Source organism: Aegilops tauschii, chromosome 2 (genome assembly GCF_002575655.3).
Source record: "Aegilops tauschii subsp. strangulata cultivar AL8/78 chromosome 2, Aet v6.0, whole genome shotgun sequence".
NCBI lineage: Eukaryota > Viridiplantae > Streptophyta > Magnoliopsida > Poales > Poaceae > Aegilops > Aegilops tauschii.
The window spans coordinates 624572258-624589462 of NC_053036.3; the positions used below are offsets into that span (position 1 = coordinate 624572258).

At 50.7% G+C, this 17205-nt stretch overlaps 1 protein-coding gene and 1 long non-coding RNA gene across 2 annotated transcripts; both read left to right on the top strand.

Annotated features, from left to right (window-relative positions):
* The first annotated feature begins 2317 nt into the window (after positions 1 to 2317).
* Positions 2318 to 3538, top strand: LOC109765943 (uncharacterized). The gene is made up of 2 exons (XR_012203574.1): positions 2318 to 3280; positions 3394 to 3538. It is a non-coding gene; the product is annotated as an uncharacterized lncRNA (long non-coding RNA).
* Positions 3539 to 4608: 1070 nt separating this feature from the next.
* Positions 4609 to 8385, top strand: LOC141020524 (uncharacterized). Its single transcript, XM_073509330.1, has 2 exons — positions 4609 to 7341; positions 7991 to 8385. The coding sequence occupies exon 1, from the start codon at positions 5118 to 5120 to the stop codon at positions 5826 to 5828; it is 711 nt and encodes a 236-aa protein (XP_073365431.1). The 5' UTR covers positions 4609 to 5117; the 3' UTR covers positions 5829 to 7341; positions 7991 to 8385.
* Positions 8386 to 17205: the final 8820 nt, after the last annotated feature.

Genomic DNA, 17205 nt, shown 5'->3' on the forward strand with positions numbered 1-17205 from the left:
GTTGTTCAAACACTAAACGATCTGGCGTTTCAATGTTCATCATGCGGGTAGACGCTACACTGGGATGCCATGCTGGCGGGCTATCGTCGGCGCCCGTCAAAAGCACCTCCTTCTAAGGCGGCTACACGGAGAGGTGCGATTCAGGACCATGGTCCACTCGCACCCATGCTCGGTGCCATCCGATTAATACTGCTTTCATGGGGATACGAGCCAACTTATCACTCAAACTTCAAAGATTAAGCTAATTCTAGAACAGTATCGGGGACCAGGACTATGCCCTTTCTTTTCTGAATCTACGTGGGCCCAAGTAGTGCCCCAACGCTGATTCCCCTCTCGGTTGTCCCATGCAAATAAACCAATTAGTATACCTTTAGATATTTATTTACAGAATGGCTACAATGCACGCATGGTACATCGATGCTTTTATGTGTGTTCATGTTTTTTTTTCATGCAAAAAGGATACTTTTGCGTTCTTACAAGAAAAAATCTCTTGTGCTCTAAAAAAAGATTTCACATGCTTTCACATAACTATCTTTATCCCGTTGTTGCTACGATTTTATTTTTCAAGAAATTACTTAAAAGATATAGATGACCCAAATGACCATGTTGATGTACAGACATGTAAAAAAATAAATAAAATGTTGTTGCGCATAACGAGGCAATACAAAATGTTGAACAGCGCTAACCGCATGGAGAAAACTAGTACATGCACCATGCAAAGTTCCTACTATTTTATTCCCTATGGCACTTATCATGCAGTAGGTTTATTAGCAACACTGGGGCTATTAAACTGTGATTGATGATTCTTGCCATAAAATATGTTGGGCGTTAGGCTCAAGTCCCAAACATGATGTGAGATGATGTACGGCACCGAGTATAGGTGCGGTTGAACCATGGTCCCAAGCAACATTACTGCGGCTACACGTCTAAGTTAGGAATAGCATCTCGTAGAGTAGAGAAGCAGTCTCTCTAGTTCTTTCCTCTCTTCTTATGTTAGCATTTGAGCAAAGAGAGAAAAATAACGACGTTTGGCTGCACTTTCAAACAATTTGGAGGCGATTACGAAGATGTTGCAATTGAAGAAAAGATAGATCATGGTAAGATCTTTCCATTTTTTTTGTTCACATGCACACTGGTTTTGCTCTGTATGATTAGTCCCTAATTACATATTTTCTGGTGTATTTGATAGTAGTTGGTCATTTAGAGGAGTGTTTTGGAGCATTTGGAACAGGATTTGTCGTGAGAAGTAAACTAAGAAGTTGAACATCAACGTCCGAGCTATGCAATACATATATTCTTTTTACGTGCACCGATCAGATGGTTTTTTAGTAGTACATACATCTTTCTCCACGTCATATCTAGTCAGCAATTAAGACATCTATCACAGTAGGTCATCTGCTTAGCTGTTTCTAGAACCCCATGTTGGTCGGAAATTTGAAATATATCGACTAATCTATAATCTATAATACCTAAATAGTGCATCCCCACTATCCTATTTCTCTTAACATGCAGCCTATCCACATCAGCAACCCGACAACATCATCGTTGCGTTACTGAATGACATGGGGGGCCACCATGGGTTGACTGGACATATCACATCCTCTCCGGTGCTTCACGTGACTCTCGATTCCCCACCACAAACGCACACTTGAAACCGGTGAGAACATAAATGATCCGCACGATGGATAGCAGCCGTCTACACATATATTGGTGCCCGTTCCTCTTCAACTTCCACGCTATTTTCCAGAAGAACCTGATGGATTTTCTTCTCCATCCCATCGTCGCCACCACAGCTGGGTGTCCGCACCCACTCTTTCTCCAGATTCGCAATTTTCCCCTCTCGGAAAGCCAACGTGAGGAAGCCTCCGCCGTACCGCATGTGCTGGAGCCCTCACGCCAACTCCACAGCGCGACCCTATCCTGTCCGTCCTCGTCCGTTTAGGATAAAACGGACAAATCAGACGGCCTAGCGTGCAGGCGCAAACGGACATTTGTCCGTTTTGTGTCCGCTTTCGACTCATCCGCGGCCTAAACTTGGTCTGGTTTTGAGGTCAAAGCCGACAGAATGCGGACGTTTTCCTCGCCCGTGCGTCCGGCTGCGTCCATGCAGATGATGGCCCCATCTGTCATCGAAACAAAAAGGGACCCACCCACCCATCTCTCTCTCTTCCTTTTCACCCACCATCCCACCAACCACGCAAGGCCGGCGCGCATCCGCACGGCGCGGCGGGCGGCGGGGAGCGGCAAGTGTGGCGGGGCGGGCAGGCCGCGGTGGCGCAGGCGAAGGCGCGCAGGCCGCGGTGGCACAAGCAAGGGTGGGTAGGACGGGGTGGCGCGGCGGGTGGCGGTGAGCGGCAAGTACGGCGGGGCGGGCAGGCCGTGGAGAGCTCGGCTACGGCAACAGCAGCACGGAGCAGGGGGCGCGGTGCGGCTGTGAGCACGGCGAGCGGGCGTGGCGAGGTCGCGCGGGCCGGGGACGGGCGCGCGCGTCACGCGGCAGAGCGAGCGGGCGTGGCGACGTCGCGGCGATGAGTGAGGCGCGACGGCCAGGCGAGGCGCGGCGACGAGAGCATGCGACGCGTGCCTGCGGGCTAGCTAGCTAGCTTCAGGCATGCGAGCGTGCGTGCATGCCGGCGAGCTTGCTAGCTAGCGAGCCGCTGCGGCCGTGTGCGCGTTCCGCGGGCGGGCTAAGCTAGCGAGCCGCTACGCGTGCGGGCTAGCTAGCCAGCCGCTGCCGCCGTGGGCGCGTGCAGCACGGCGAGCGGTGGGCGGCACGGCAAGCGGCGGGCGACACGGCGAATGGCGAGCGCGGCGGGCGGTCGAGCTGCGACGCGCGTGCGGTTTGTCGCTGACGGGCGAGCACGGCGCGCGGGCTGCCGCGGTCGGCCTGGCGAGCGGCGGCCGCTTGGGAGGGCGACGCCGGCTGTCTTTTATGTGTTTGAAGAACGGACCGAGCCGGACAATATTTGGGATGGGTGTGCTGCGGTGGGCGCTCGGCCGACGCAAATCCAAATTCAGGCGGACACGACCTATTGGCACCTCCAAACGGACAAAATCCGAACAAAGCGGACGTCCGTTTGAGGTCGTGCCATGGAGTTGGCCTCACTGCTACCACAACGACGTCGCGGACGCCTGCTCGGTGTGGAATCTGAATCCCTCAATGGGTACGGGAAGCTCCCACCGTCACTCATCTATTTCTGGTAGCTCGTGTGCTAGACGGGAGACAAATCCAGAGCCCTTGCTGCCGCCGCCCCCTCCGCGTCTACCAGTCCATCTACGGGTACACCTTCTTCCCTTATGAACTGTTCACTCTACTAGCCTGATATGATGTGTTTATTAATTCCCGATCCATGGACTCTTGCTTCTTACCCGTTCAATTTATTCATGTACCAGATTCGAGGTGCTTGGGTTTGATTGGAGTAAGGGATCAGTGTTTTTCCATCTGCAGTTAACTGGCTACAAGCAACACTGCTTATTTTGTTGCAGCAAACTATAAGTTGTTGGATGCACTACTGTTAAACTTCCTTCAAACTGGTCAGTGTATGATGCCCGGGTTGTTACCTCACTCATTTTGATCTGCCATCTCCTTTTCCTCAGTCGTCTCTTGAGGTAGATTTGGATAACTAGCGAGTTTAGTTTATGTGAAACTGTATCTTTGTTGAGAGTTGTTTGCAGGCAGGCCGTTGCTACTGATGCAGCCAAATTAATTTACCATGCATGTTTTTCACAGCAGCTCCCTCTTTGATATTGACATCTTCACCTCTGTGCCATGTTTCGATATTGGGTTGTCGATCTGACAAATGTGTTCATATCCTGGATCTAATTTTCTTAACTCAGGATTGAAGTTTTAGTAGAAATCTGAAGATGACACATGATGGTTCAGTTATTAATGTTAAGTACATTAGAGAAGAAACTGCAAGCACCTGAATAACCTGCCGAAATCTATAATTACACAGAGGAAACTGGATGTGTCCAGGACTCTGGGGCCATGGTTTAGCCATGGTGATTATATTGTTCGACTGAGAAGGTGTTCTTCTCCGACAAGTGATGATATAGGGTTACCAAGATACTTACATATTTCCTGGATGGCACCAAGAACCTTGCCCGTCAACAGGTAAATACTCCCTTATCTTAATCCCCAGTTACATCTCTCAAATTATCTCTCAAATTAAGCTCGCCATGCTATTTATTTTCTCATACAAGTTATAGTTCCCAGAGAAATTTGGAGTTCCCGTTGTCTGTTCCTATTCTACTAGGCTAATACTCATCTATTATCTTGCTACTTACCATGAATTTACACTATATGATTTTTTTATTTTTTTAACTCTCATTGTCATGCCTTCTAATTATGTTAGTAGATGAATGGATATTTTGTTTCCTGCATTTTTTTGGATATTTTGTATTATTTGCCATCCTACGATACATGTTTAACAGCTGTTCTTCTCCATCACGGCATCTCACCAATGTAATTAAAGGCACAGGAAACTGATAGAGGCGACCGAGCAGTCCGCGCATGGATTAAATTTTGTTACCTTCTTCCCTTAATCACCTAACTAAGCACCCATGTCATTAGTATTTCAGAGCATCTCCAGCCGCGCCCCTAACAAGCCCCAGGCGACTTTTCGACCGCCGGCGCCAAAAAATCTGCCCAGTCGTGCCCCCAGGGGCCCATTTTTCACCGGCTCGGGCCGAAATTGGCGCCGGCGGACCCAACTCGAACCCGACGCGCTGGGGGCGCTCGGGAGCGCCGGGCGAATATTTTTTGGCGCGAAAGCGCCGTGGGCCAGCCGCGTCAGCGACTCGACTCGCTTCTCGCCGCTTCGTCGTCCTCATCGCCTCGTTTCCCGCGGCGAATCAATGCCAAAGCTGCGCGCGCTGCCGCGCCGGTCAGCCTCCATTGATGCCTCACGGGCGGTGGAGTGAAGGCCGGTCGACGCGCGTCCCCTCGCCCGCCACGCCTCCCGCCACGCGTAACGCGCCGGCCAAGCCTACCGCGCGGCGCCTCCGCCTATATAAGCCGAGAACCAGCGCGCCGCGCTGGAGACACGCACAAACACTCCACCGCCGACGCGCCCATTTCTCCCCCTTCCTCCTCTCGCCGTCTCCAGCTCAGAAGGATGGCCGAGCGATTCTCAGGCGACGGCGCGGCGGCGAATGGCTTCGGGCGCCGCCATCTGCACGAGGACGAGGCTCGCCTCCTCTTCGAGGCCGAGTACCCGGTCTCGCCGGACATGCGGGTGCCCGGGGCGTGGAGGATCAGCGCCGGCGGTGTGCCGGTGCCACCACCACCCATCGGGGCGGCGCGGCGTGCGGAGATCGCACGTATCCGCGCGTCCCTGCCGCGGGCGGCGAGGGAAGGCCCGCGGCACACCCCGGACAGCCCGCTCTGGGAGGCCTACTTCCGCCGCCGACACGCCGAGCAGCTCGAGGCGACGAACGGCGCCGTGCCCTCCGACAGGCTCAACTCCGAGGGCCGGCGCCGGTGGTGGAGCGTGCCCGGCCGCACGTTGGAGGCCGTCCTCGAGTACATCGAGGGCGGCAACACGCCGCGCCTCGAGTACCCCGCTCCCCCGTCCTTCTCACGCCGCCGGGGGAGCTCCTGGACGCCGAGGCGTATGGAGCGGCCCGGCGCGTCCTCCTCCTCGTCCGGGCGCTCGTCGGGCTCTCCCTGCCTCCGCCCCGCCAAGCCGGAGCCCCAGGCCACGCCTGTCAGCGCGCGCACCCGCAGCTCTGGCGTCCGCTTCAGCGACTCCACCCCCCATCCGGCCGCTTCGTCCTCGTCGAGCCCAAGCCGGAGCCCGGCCTCCCCGCGGAGTACGAGGAGATAGCCCGGCGCGGCTTCTCCGACGAGGACGCCCTGCAGTGGGCGCGGGACGACTACCTGCGCGACGAGATGGTCCGGCAGCGCCGGGCCCTGGAGGAGATCGAAGCCCGCAAGCGCGGGCGCGAGGACGAGCACGGCGTCGTGATCCTTGACAGCGACGACGACGAGGACGCCCCCGGACCGTCCAACCCGCCGCGCCAACCGGGGGAGGGATGCAGCAGGGACGGCGGCGGCGGCGCCGGCGATGACGACGGCGGCGGCGACTACGCGCGGTTCTACAGCCTCCTCGACATGTAGAACTACGAGGGCGGGTGGCGGGCGGCGGGGAGCGGCGAGGCAGACGGCGAGGAGCGGCGATGGAGACGGCGAATGGCGGCCCCTAGTAGTTTTTTCTTTTTTTTTAAATATGTTTAAGTTTGAACGAACTCGCCGAAGTTTGCAATGAATTTGCGCCGTGTTTGTGCCGTGTTTAAATTTTTCAAAAAACTATGGGCGCCGCGACTGGGGGGCATCACGCCCCCAGCGCGCGGGTTAGCGCCGGTGCGCCCCCAGGGGGCGATTTTTAGCCCCTCCTGGGGGCCAACGGCTGGAGATGCTCTCACCCATCAATTCATCATTTCCTATTCCTCTACATTGCTCCCCCTTAATTGAGCAATTCAAGACATCTTATATTCTCATTTGCCCCATTTGCTTCCGTTTATGTCAAATCGTTTCTCATCGCCATCCCAAGAAAAGTAGCTGCTCTACCTAAAAATAAAAATCAAGGTAGCTGCACTCACAGAGGCTGCTCTCGAACTAAAGGCAGCCTAATACTGCTGCTATTCTGCTACACTGATGTGCAGTGGCAAATTTTCTAGGTCACATTGGCAGTCACCATGTTTATTGCAGAGGAAGGTCTAAGATGTGCCATACATTTTCATTCTTTATTCAAGTTTGGTCGGACAAGAGCGGTTTGTGGGATTCCAAATTTCCAATGTTGTTGTGTCGCTTCCAGACCTCCAAGATGAAAACGTAAAGTAGAGACATACATCACTGTGCATTGCTCTTTCTTATTGAATGATTTTTCCCGTGATATATGTCCACACCACAACTAAATTATTGTACTCAGTATGTTTATCTAATTTATGCAGTTAACATTTTGAACAATTTTTTTCTTTGTAACTGTCAAAACATGCTACCTTTTTGGTGTTATGCTGCTATTGTCATGTCGAAGAATGGATTGTGCTACTCTTACAACTATTTACGTATGAGTGATTGCTTCGCGCTATATTATTTGTACCCACTTTGTGTTAACCTATCAGCACTACAAATTTGTAACAACATCATGGTGTCTACCTTCAGAGATTATCCGCATGATATTTTAAGTTGGCTAAAATTAAGTTATGGTTGTTTACGTCTTGCTGTAGCTTTAGAGAGTTGTTCTTCTGGATTGTTGGTAAACTGTGATATCTTATTTCCTATGACAGAACAACAAAACATAGCCGGTTATGGTACATGGAGGGCTGCTCATGAGTAATGTATATCTCAATTGACTACTCATGTCCTGCTTGAGGACATGATGATTAGGTTTCAAGGGCACTTTACCTGTATTGTCATATCACCATAGTTAATTTGCATGTCCCTTTTGTCCCGTGTTTAAAACTTGGCTATATCAATTTGAACATTTCTGTACAGCTGAATGAATGCCTTATTTGAAGTCACTTCGGGCCAACCAAGTATGCTAGAATAATTTCAATGCTTTTAAAAGCCACCTGACTACTAAGGAGAGGAATCCATGTACATTAGTGATAAATATCTTTATGTTTGGGAAAAACGATTTTGTTCAACATTTTTAAATGTAGTAAAAATATTCCATTGCACCTATAACATCAACATTTCAAGCCATACTTCCTTTTAATCCAATGTACCACTTTCTTCATGGAAGGCATCCAAGTCGTACTTGCGGCAGCTCGAGCTAACATCACATTTATTTATCACATGGATGTATGAGTGCCAATCTTCCATTGTCCAGATGTAACATTGATGGTGAATGAATTAACCTGCTTCATTTGAAATAACAAACATGAACACAGTTCTGGTTACATTCTTTTCCGCTGTTGGTCAACCCCTTTTAGTTTGCCACCCATCATTGTATCATTTTCATTTATACACAATCTGTCTGTGCAGACGTTCATTCCATACATGCATGGTTTCTTCTTGGATGCCTTGGGCTCGAGCTGCCGCAAGTAGGACTGACATGCACAGTATCGTTGCCACAACCGCCGTCAAGTCCAGGTTATGACTACTGACCTCTGTTGCCTCCCATGGTCTCACCTCTTCCTTTTTAGGATTTCTTAGGTGATGTAACCGTTGACCTTGGAGAATAATGTCGCTACTGAATTTGACTGATCTGAGTCCGATGGAATTTATGCATGTGCACATATTCATTGTTCCATTTCTTATCCGAGTCCAATGGAATTCATGCATGTGCACATATTCATTGTACCATTATAGTCATGTATCATTCTTAAATATTTTTGTCAAATCACGATCATTGTTTTGTTGATCCTTTTAAGAACCAATATGATGAGTAAAACACCAATTTTATGCAATATTTTCCGCAGCAACGCGCGGGGAATCATCTAGTAGCAAATAACCCTACTCTAACTCCTGATGTAGTGCTTGATTGTATACAAGAGAAGGTAACAACAGAGATGAATGATATGTTGTGTGCTCCGTTTTCCGAGAAGGAAATTTCAGATGCATTGTTCCAGATCGGTCCTTTAAAGGCTCCTGGTACGGATGGTTTTCCCGCTCAATTTTATCAACGTAACTGGGCAGTTGTGAAAGGTGAAATAATTGCAGCAGTGATGGATTTCTTCATAACGGGGGTGATGCCGGAAGGAGTAAATGACACGGCAATTGTTTTAATCCCCAAAGTTCAATTCCTAAAAGAACTCAAGGATTTCCGACCGATTAGCTTATGTAATGTTATTTATAAGATAGTCTCCAAGTGCTTGGTTAACCGTTTGCGCCCTATTCTTTTTGCTTTAATTTTGGAGAACCAAAGTGCTTTTATTTCTGGGAGGCTAATCACAGACAACTCCATCATTGCATTCGAGTGTATTGATTATATTCAGTCAGTTGGAGATAATTCACCGGCATGTTGTGCATATAAATTGGACCTGTCCAAAGCATATGACAAGGTGGACTGGATTTTCCTTGAGAAGGCCCTAGGCAAGTGGGGTTTTTCTCAGAGGTTGATTTCTTGGATCATGGCTTGTGTGTCGTCAGTGAAGTATTCTGTAAAATTAAATGGAAAACTTTTAGAGGCTTTTAACCCATCCCGTGGCCTCAGACAAGGTGATCCTTTGTCCCCTTTTCTATTTCTCTTTGTTCTTGATGCGTTATCTCGGTTGGTGAACAAAGCTGTGTCGGAGGAGGGTTTGGAAGGAGTTAAAATCTGTCGGCGTGCACCAACGATTTCACACTTGTTATTTGCAGACGATTCATTACTGTTTTTTCAAGCCACATAACAGCAAGCTACTATGGTGAAAGGTTTGTTGAGCACTTATGCGAGGGCGACGGGTCAACTTATAAACCCATCAAAGTGTTCCATTCTTTTCTCTAGTAATTGTAATGAAGTGGCATCCTCCGAAGTGAAGAAGATCTTGGATGTTACAAGTGAAGTATTTGAACCTAAATACCTTGGGTTACCAGTACCAGAAGGAAGAATGCACAAAGGAAGGTTTGAGACTACACAGGAAAGAATTCGTAAGAGGCTAGTTGACTGGAGTGAGCAGTTTATGTCTATAGGTAACAAGGAGATTTTGATCAAAGTAGTAGCTCAAGCGATACCCACTTATATTATGAGTGTTTTCCGATTACCTATGTTGGTTTGTGATGAACTCACCAAGATGATGAGGCAGTACTGGTGGGGAGTTGACAAGGGTAAAAGGAAATTGGCATGGTTGAGTTGGGATAAGTTGAGACTCCCCAAGTACAAGGGTCGTATGGGGTTCAGAGACATGCACGCTTTCAACCAAGCCTTGCTTGCAAAGCAGGCCTGGAGATTAATTGAAACCCCTGACAGCTTATGCGCTTGTCTACTGAAGTCGAAGTATTTTCCAAATGGCAGTCTACTGGATACTGTTTTCAGTGGACATTCTTCGGCTGTATGGACTTGATCTTGTGAAGAGAGGTTATACACTACCGGAAAACGGTCCTACCCCGACGGCCAAACCTATGCCTACGGCTGCCGTCGGCCTAGTTTGAGCTATGCCGACAGCCCAGTCCTGGCCGTCGGCCTATCCTGGCCGTCGGGTTACACAGAGCTATGCCGACGGCAGCCGTCGGCACAGAACGGCCATCGCCGCAGATTCAGACATCCCGACAGCAGCCCTCGGCATAAACCAGCCGTCGGTATACCTGTGGGCCCGGCGACCCCGCCCGTGACTGGCGGCTAACGCCGTCAACCCTATGCCGACCGTCGGGACGGGCGGCCGTCGGCATATCTCCGCATGCCACGTCACCGATCCGCGGCGTAGGTATGCCGTCGGCATAGGTGCAACGTCACCGATCCGCAGCACGGCCGCTCCCAAAACCCTGTCGTTTCTATGCCGACGGCAATGCCATCGGCATAGCTATTTTTTGTACATGCGTTTTTTTTGCATATGTTTTTATGCTTTTTTTACATATGTTTTTATGCTTTTAAAAAAATATATGTTTTTATGCTTTTTTATGTATTATATGAATATATATGTAGTTTGTAAATTTTTCCATAGATTATGAATATATATATATATAGTTTGTATTTTTTTGAGCACATTAATAATGTGCCGTCATGTTCTTTTGAATATAGGTCCTTATATTTTATTAAAATCAAAAACAGCTATGCGACAGAAGTTTAGTGGCGGTTGCAAACTCCCGGCACCCGTCTCCGGAGTGTGACCCCCTCACGTTCGCGGTGTGCCCCCCTCACGGACGGCGTCGCCGCCAGCATCTGGAGGGCGGAAACAGCCGCATCGGGTCTATACGGAGGGGACGTTGCTCCCAAGTGTTTCTATGGGATGACCTACCACAACCGGGTGGTGTTGTGGCATGTTCGAAGAGGCGGCACGCATCTCCGGGGCGTGGCCCCCCTAACGGATGGCGCCGCCGCCGGCACCTAGAGGGGGAAAACGGACGCATCGGGTCTACACGGAGGGGATGTAGCTGTCGGGTTGGCCCGGATGTTGCTCCCAGGTGTCCCTCTGAGCTGACCTGACACAACCGGATGGAGAGGACCACTGTTCAAAGCCCGTCCGTGGAAAGTCAAAGGGCTAGATCTCGTGGTCAACTGCTCCAGGGTTAGGCGGGGCGGGGGCCCTGGGGGGGTAGCAATGCCACCGGAGCGTCGCACCAGCCCCTCATACATGTGGTGTGGTGTGGTGGCATGTCCGAAGAGGCGGCACGCGTCTCCCGGGTTTGGCCCCCCTCACGGACGGCGCCGCTGCCGGCACCTGGAGGGGGGAAACAGACGCGTCGGGTCTACACGGAGGGAATCTTGCTGTGGGTCTGGCCCGGATGTTGCTCCAAAGTGTTCCTATGGGCTGACCTAACACAACCGGGTGGAGAGGTCCACTGGTCAAATCCCGACCGTGCAGAGTCAAAGGGCTAGATCCCGTGATCAAACGCTATAGGGTTAGGCAGGACGGGGGCCCTGGGGGGTAGCAATGCCACCGGAGCGTCGCACCGGGCCCTCATACATGCGGGGTGGTGTGGTGGCATGTCCGAAGAGGCGACACGCATCTCCGGGGTGTGGCCCCCCTCACAGACGGCGATGACACGGTAGTAGACGTTCTGCGGTAACGATGCGGCGTGAATATTATTAAATACTCGGAGCGCGATAAAATCATGAGTTTTTTACACGACGTGGGCACATGTGCTATAGGACCGATGGTAATTTTTCTTAATTTTTCGTGATGGAGAAGTATCTGAACACTTCCCTCTACGCGGATTGCTCGCGCGTCTACGACTGTGGCCGGCGGCCTCCGGGGGCTAGCATGCCGTCAAATCTTGCGTAGGCAGCCTCTCACAAGTCTGGAAGTGTTGTGGCGGTTGCAAACGCCCGGCACGCGTCTCTGGGGTGTGCCCCCCTCACGGACGGCGCCGCCGCCGGCACCTGGAGGGGGGAAACGGACGCGTCGGGTCTACACGGACGGGATCTTGCTGTGGGTCTGACCTAACACAACCGGGTGGAGAGGTCCACTGGTCAAATCCCGTCCGTGCAAAGTCAAAGGGCTAGATCCCGTGGTCAAACGCCATAGGGTTAGGCAGGACGGGGGCCCTGGGGGGTAGCAATGCCACCGGAGCGTCGCACCGGGCCCTCATACATGCGGGGCGGTGTTGTGGCATGTCCGAAGAGGCGGCACACGTCTCCGAGGTGTGGCCCCCCTCACGGACGGCGATGACACAGTAGTAGACGTTCTGCGGTAACAGTGCGGCGTGAATATTATCAAATACACGGAGCGCGATAAAATCATGGGTTTTTTACATGACGTGGGCACATGTGCTATAGGACCGATGGTAATTTTTCATAATTTTTCGTGATGGAGAAGTATCTGAACACTTCCCTCTACGCGGATTGCCCTTCGCATGTCTACGACTGTGGTCGGCGGCCTCCGTGGGCTAGCATGCCGCCAATCTTGCCTACGCGGCTTCTCACAAGTCTGAAAGTGTTGTGGCATGTCCGAAGAGGCGGCACGCATCTCCGGAGCGTGGCCCCCCTAACTGACGGCGCCGCCGCCGGCACCTGGAGGGGCGAAACGGACGTGTCGGGTCTACACGGAAGGGATGTAGATGTGGATTTGGCCCGGATGTTGCTCCCAGGTGTCCCTGTGTGCTGACCTGACACAACCGGGTGGAGAGGTCCACTGTTCAAAGCCCGTCCGTGGGAAGTCAAAGGGCTAGATCTCGTGGTCAACCGCTCCAGGGTTAGGCGGGACGGGGGACCTAGGGGGGGTAGCAATGCCACCAGAGCGTCGCACCGGCCCCTCATACATGCGGGGTGGTGTTGTGGCATGTCCAAAGAGGCGGCACGCGTCTCCGGGGTGTGGCCCCCCTCACGGACGGCGATGACACGGTAGTAGACGTTTTGCGGTAACAGCGTGAATATTATTAAATACTCGGATCGCGATAAAATCATGAGTTTTTTACACGACGTGGGCACATGTGCTTAGGAACGATGGTAATTTTTCATAATTATTGGTGATGGAGAAGTATCCGAACACTTCCCTCTACGCGGATTGCCCTTCGCATGTCTACGACTGTGGCCGGCGGCCTCCGTGGGCTAGCATGCCACCAATCTTGCGTACGCGGCTTCTCACAAGCCTGAAAGTGTTGTGGCATGTCTGAAGAGGCGGCACGCATCTCCGGAGCGTGGCCCCCCTAACTGACGGCGCCGCCGCCGGCACCTGGAGGGGCGAAACGGACGCGTCGGGTCTACACGGAGGGGATGTAGTTGTGGGTTTGCTCCGGATGTTGCTCCCAGGTGTCCATGTGTGCTGACCTGACACAACCGGGTGGAGAGGTCCACTGTTCAAAGCCCGTCCGTGGAAAGTCAAAGGGCTAGATCTCGTGGTCAACCGCTCCAGGGTTAGGCGGGACGGGGGCCCTAGGGGGGTAGCAATGCCACCGGAGCAACGGGCAACGCACTTCCTTCACAAAACTGGGCATGTTCTCTCTCGATAGCTAGATACTACCTCGGAAATGGTGCAGTTTACAAGAGGCCTTCAGTTAGGCTTCTGCGAAATGCGCTCAAACTTTTACCGCAACCTACAAGGGCCACATGACGCCACCGTGCTAGGTCTCGGGGATTTCCGGCAAAGTATGATTTTTTGTGGATTTTAACGGCTAGATCCGGCATGTTGCTGAGGCACATTTTCACCCTTCGGGGGTGGGGCCTGCCCCTCCTTTGGTTGCACTAGGCCTACACATACCGCAAAGACATCATATATGATTTGACAAACCACTTCTGGACATCATTTCAGGTGGTCGCCATGCAGATCTGTAACTTCCCGCATTGAAACCCTACGAATGCAATAAATGTCTCAAATATTGCAGGCGGCCCCGAAAAATGCCATGTCCTGCCACGTGTCATGCGATGTCCCCCTTTGAGATCACGAGAAGTATCGAGGTCAACGGAGAAACGGGCAACACACTTCCTTCAAAAATCGGACAAGTTCTCTCTCTATAGCCATATACTACCTCGGAGATCGTGTAGCTTACAAGCGGCCTCCGGCCAGGCTTCTACGAAACGCGCTCAAACTTTTCCCACACATTACAAGGGCCATATGATGACACCGTGCTAGGTCCCGAGGATTTCCGGCATCATATGATTTCCCGTGGATTTTAACGACCAGATCCTGCATGCCGCCGAGGTACATACACCCCCGGGTGGTGGGTCCTGCCCGTCCTTTGGTTGCACTAGGCCTACACGTACCGTGAATACATCATATATGGTTTTACAAACCACTCCTGGACATCATTTCAGGTGCTCGCAGTTTACAAGCGGCCTCCAGTCAGGCTTCTCCGAAACGCGCTGAAACTTTACCACACCCTACTGTGGCGGGCTCGGCCCGGTCGGGAAGCATGGGAAGGAGCGAGCCGTTTAGACCGATGCCCTTCTCCAAAATTGTTAAGTGTTTACTCGGAATAAGAGGAGAAAATACAATTGCAATAGCTTAAATCTCATTGGTGGAACCAGTTGTGGCATGGATTGATGACATGGCTCACATCTACCCATCCATCTCTCCACACCACATGCCATATCCACCCATCTAAAGAAAAGGAGGAAAAAAAGAAAAAGAAAAACAAGACAGAAACCCACCGCACGCCTCCCCCTCTCCCTCTCTCGCTCGTCTCTCCCTGCTCCCTCCCCCCACCCACGAAACCCTCGCCGCCGCTGTCTACGCCGCTCGATTCCGGCGTGTTCCGGCGGCCCTCGCCGGTGCGCAGCACAGATCCGTGCTCCCGTGCCGCCTCTCTTCCCTTCCCTCCGGCCAGATCCGCCTTTGGCGGCCCCGAGAGCTCACCCACGACCCCTCCCCATGGCTAGGGTTTCGAGGGTGGCGTCCCCTCCAAATCCGGCGTGTCGCTGGCGACTCTGCTCCGCCATCTTCGACGCCCACCGCAAGTCCCACGGGCGGCTCCGCCTCGTGGTCAGTGCTCCTGCACCCGGTGGCTGCGGGGCGGACGCACGCGGCGGGTAAACTCCGGCGAGACGGCGGCCCCCTCCACGGCGTGACGGCGGTGCACTGCATCGGCTAAAGCATCCCCATGGTGAGCCCCTCTGCACTCCTCTGTTCCCCCCTTTTCCTTGTATATTGATGCTTCACATTGCTTGGTATGAATGTGATTTTGGTCAATCTTCACTTCGGCCTAGCTAGCTAAAAGAAACGTGTGTTTGTTTATGTATGCTATAACAAATCACGTACGTGTATGCTAGCTAAAAGAAGCAACCAAGCTACCAAGCTAGTAGCTTAATTGATATACAGGAAACTAGCTAGATGTGCCTCTCTAACAGTGTGTTCATCAGGCTGCTCTCAGGTATCGTTTGAGTGCGCCAATTAGTTCGGCCAGCCTCTATGATTTATTCTGATAGTTGCTGGAGTACTTCTATTTGTGAAAAATTCAACGCAACAAAAAAAATGTTAATCAGTCCGCTCTCTCAAAGTCAAGTTTGGGCTGCTGCATATGAATGGATTTTTTTCTCAGTTTGGGAGCTAGGTACTGGTGGAGTTTGGTGTATCCATAGTCCGCTCTCTCAAATGTTAATCAGCCTCTGTGATTTTTTTTTTCTCAGTTCTAGAGATGCAGGGAGGGAGGGACGTCCATGGATTGGACTGCAAGGATTGGATGCAAACCAATGCACATGAGGAGGAGAGATGCAAGCCATGCCATGACCTGAAGGTCCCTGCCGTGAACCCCTTCCCCTTCACGTGTATAATCATGCTCAACATATGATTTTTTTAATCTTCAATTCAGCCTAGCTAGCTGTTGTAGTACTTGCTTGTCTCCTTCCAAATGTTGCCCCAGTCCGTTCAGCTTCTTATTGCTCCAAGTAGTACTGCTATTTTTCTGCTCTGCGATTTGATGTGCATGGTTCCAGGCTCCCAGTCTACCACTTTTGTTGCTGTGATGTCGAGCTCTGCTTTCTTTATTATCACGAGTTGCAAAATTAGTAGGAACTAAACTTTTGTTAACTTGTTGGCTGAACCAATGGAACTACTGTCATATTTGATTTGTCGCTCAACTAGTTCTGCAATGATTGGATCGAATGATGGCATGACCCTACTGTTATCATTGCAATTATCTTGGTCTTATAGATGTTATTGTTCCTGTCATATAGCACATGCTACATTCTTTATTAGTTGGCTGCTGGTTCTATTTGTTCATATGTACAAGTGCTAATGTTTCTTTGTTATCTTATAAAGGATATAGTCCTTCATTTGTATATAGCTGTAACTCTCTTATTGATCAACATATACTGATTCGTCTCTTTACTGCAATTACTCTGTAGTTCATGATTTGCTCCCGTAGTGGTATAAAATTATAGTTTCTCTTTCAAGCTGGTACTGTGTTTGATATATACTAGTCTTTATCTAAATACCATGTATTGGTATTTCTTGTATGGTTTAGTACATCATCTACTGGTGGTTTAGTTGTATATTGTACAGGACATAGTCCTGATGGTTGCATGTAGTGATAATTCTTTCTTTGCATTAGCTATTTCATATGTTTCAGATGATTTAGATGCATGCTTATACTCCTATCTATACCAGGTGCATGTGTTGTGCTTGTGTACCTGTATACAGAATAGTACCCATGTGTAAGTGGGTGTATGTGTTCTGCTTACAGCAGATGTTTAGTAAATGTGCTATCAATGGCCTATTTCTTCTTGCAGGTTATGGACTATATCTTTTCTTGCCAATTCCCTCTCTCTTAAATCTGATTTGAACAGATGCTACACTGGTCTCTTCACTTTCTTTCTTTCTCTCCTACTCTCACTGATAAGAACAAGTGCTCCTTCATCTTGCCATGCCAATGATGGTGTCCTGAGGCTCTCATCGTTACTTAACAACAGATGCTGCACTACTTGATCCAATGATGCAATAGTCCTAGCACTACTAGGCTGCCTGAGGACAATCCCTACTTCAAACCCTACCTCTGGGCTAGTTGATTAGTAGTGGGTTAGTTGGATTTCATCTGAAAACTAACCCAAGCTTAATTGAGGGACCCCCTAATCATGGAGTTAGTGCTAGTTTGAATTGATCTTTGAGTTTGGCTTTGATCTATACTTTGCTGGCTCTACTTCTGTCTTGGGCTATTGGCTCCATTTATGCAGTGTTGGCTCTCTTCTA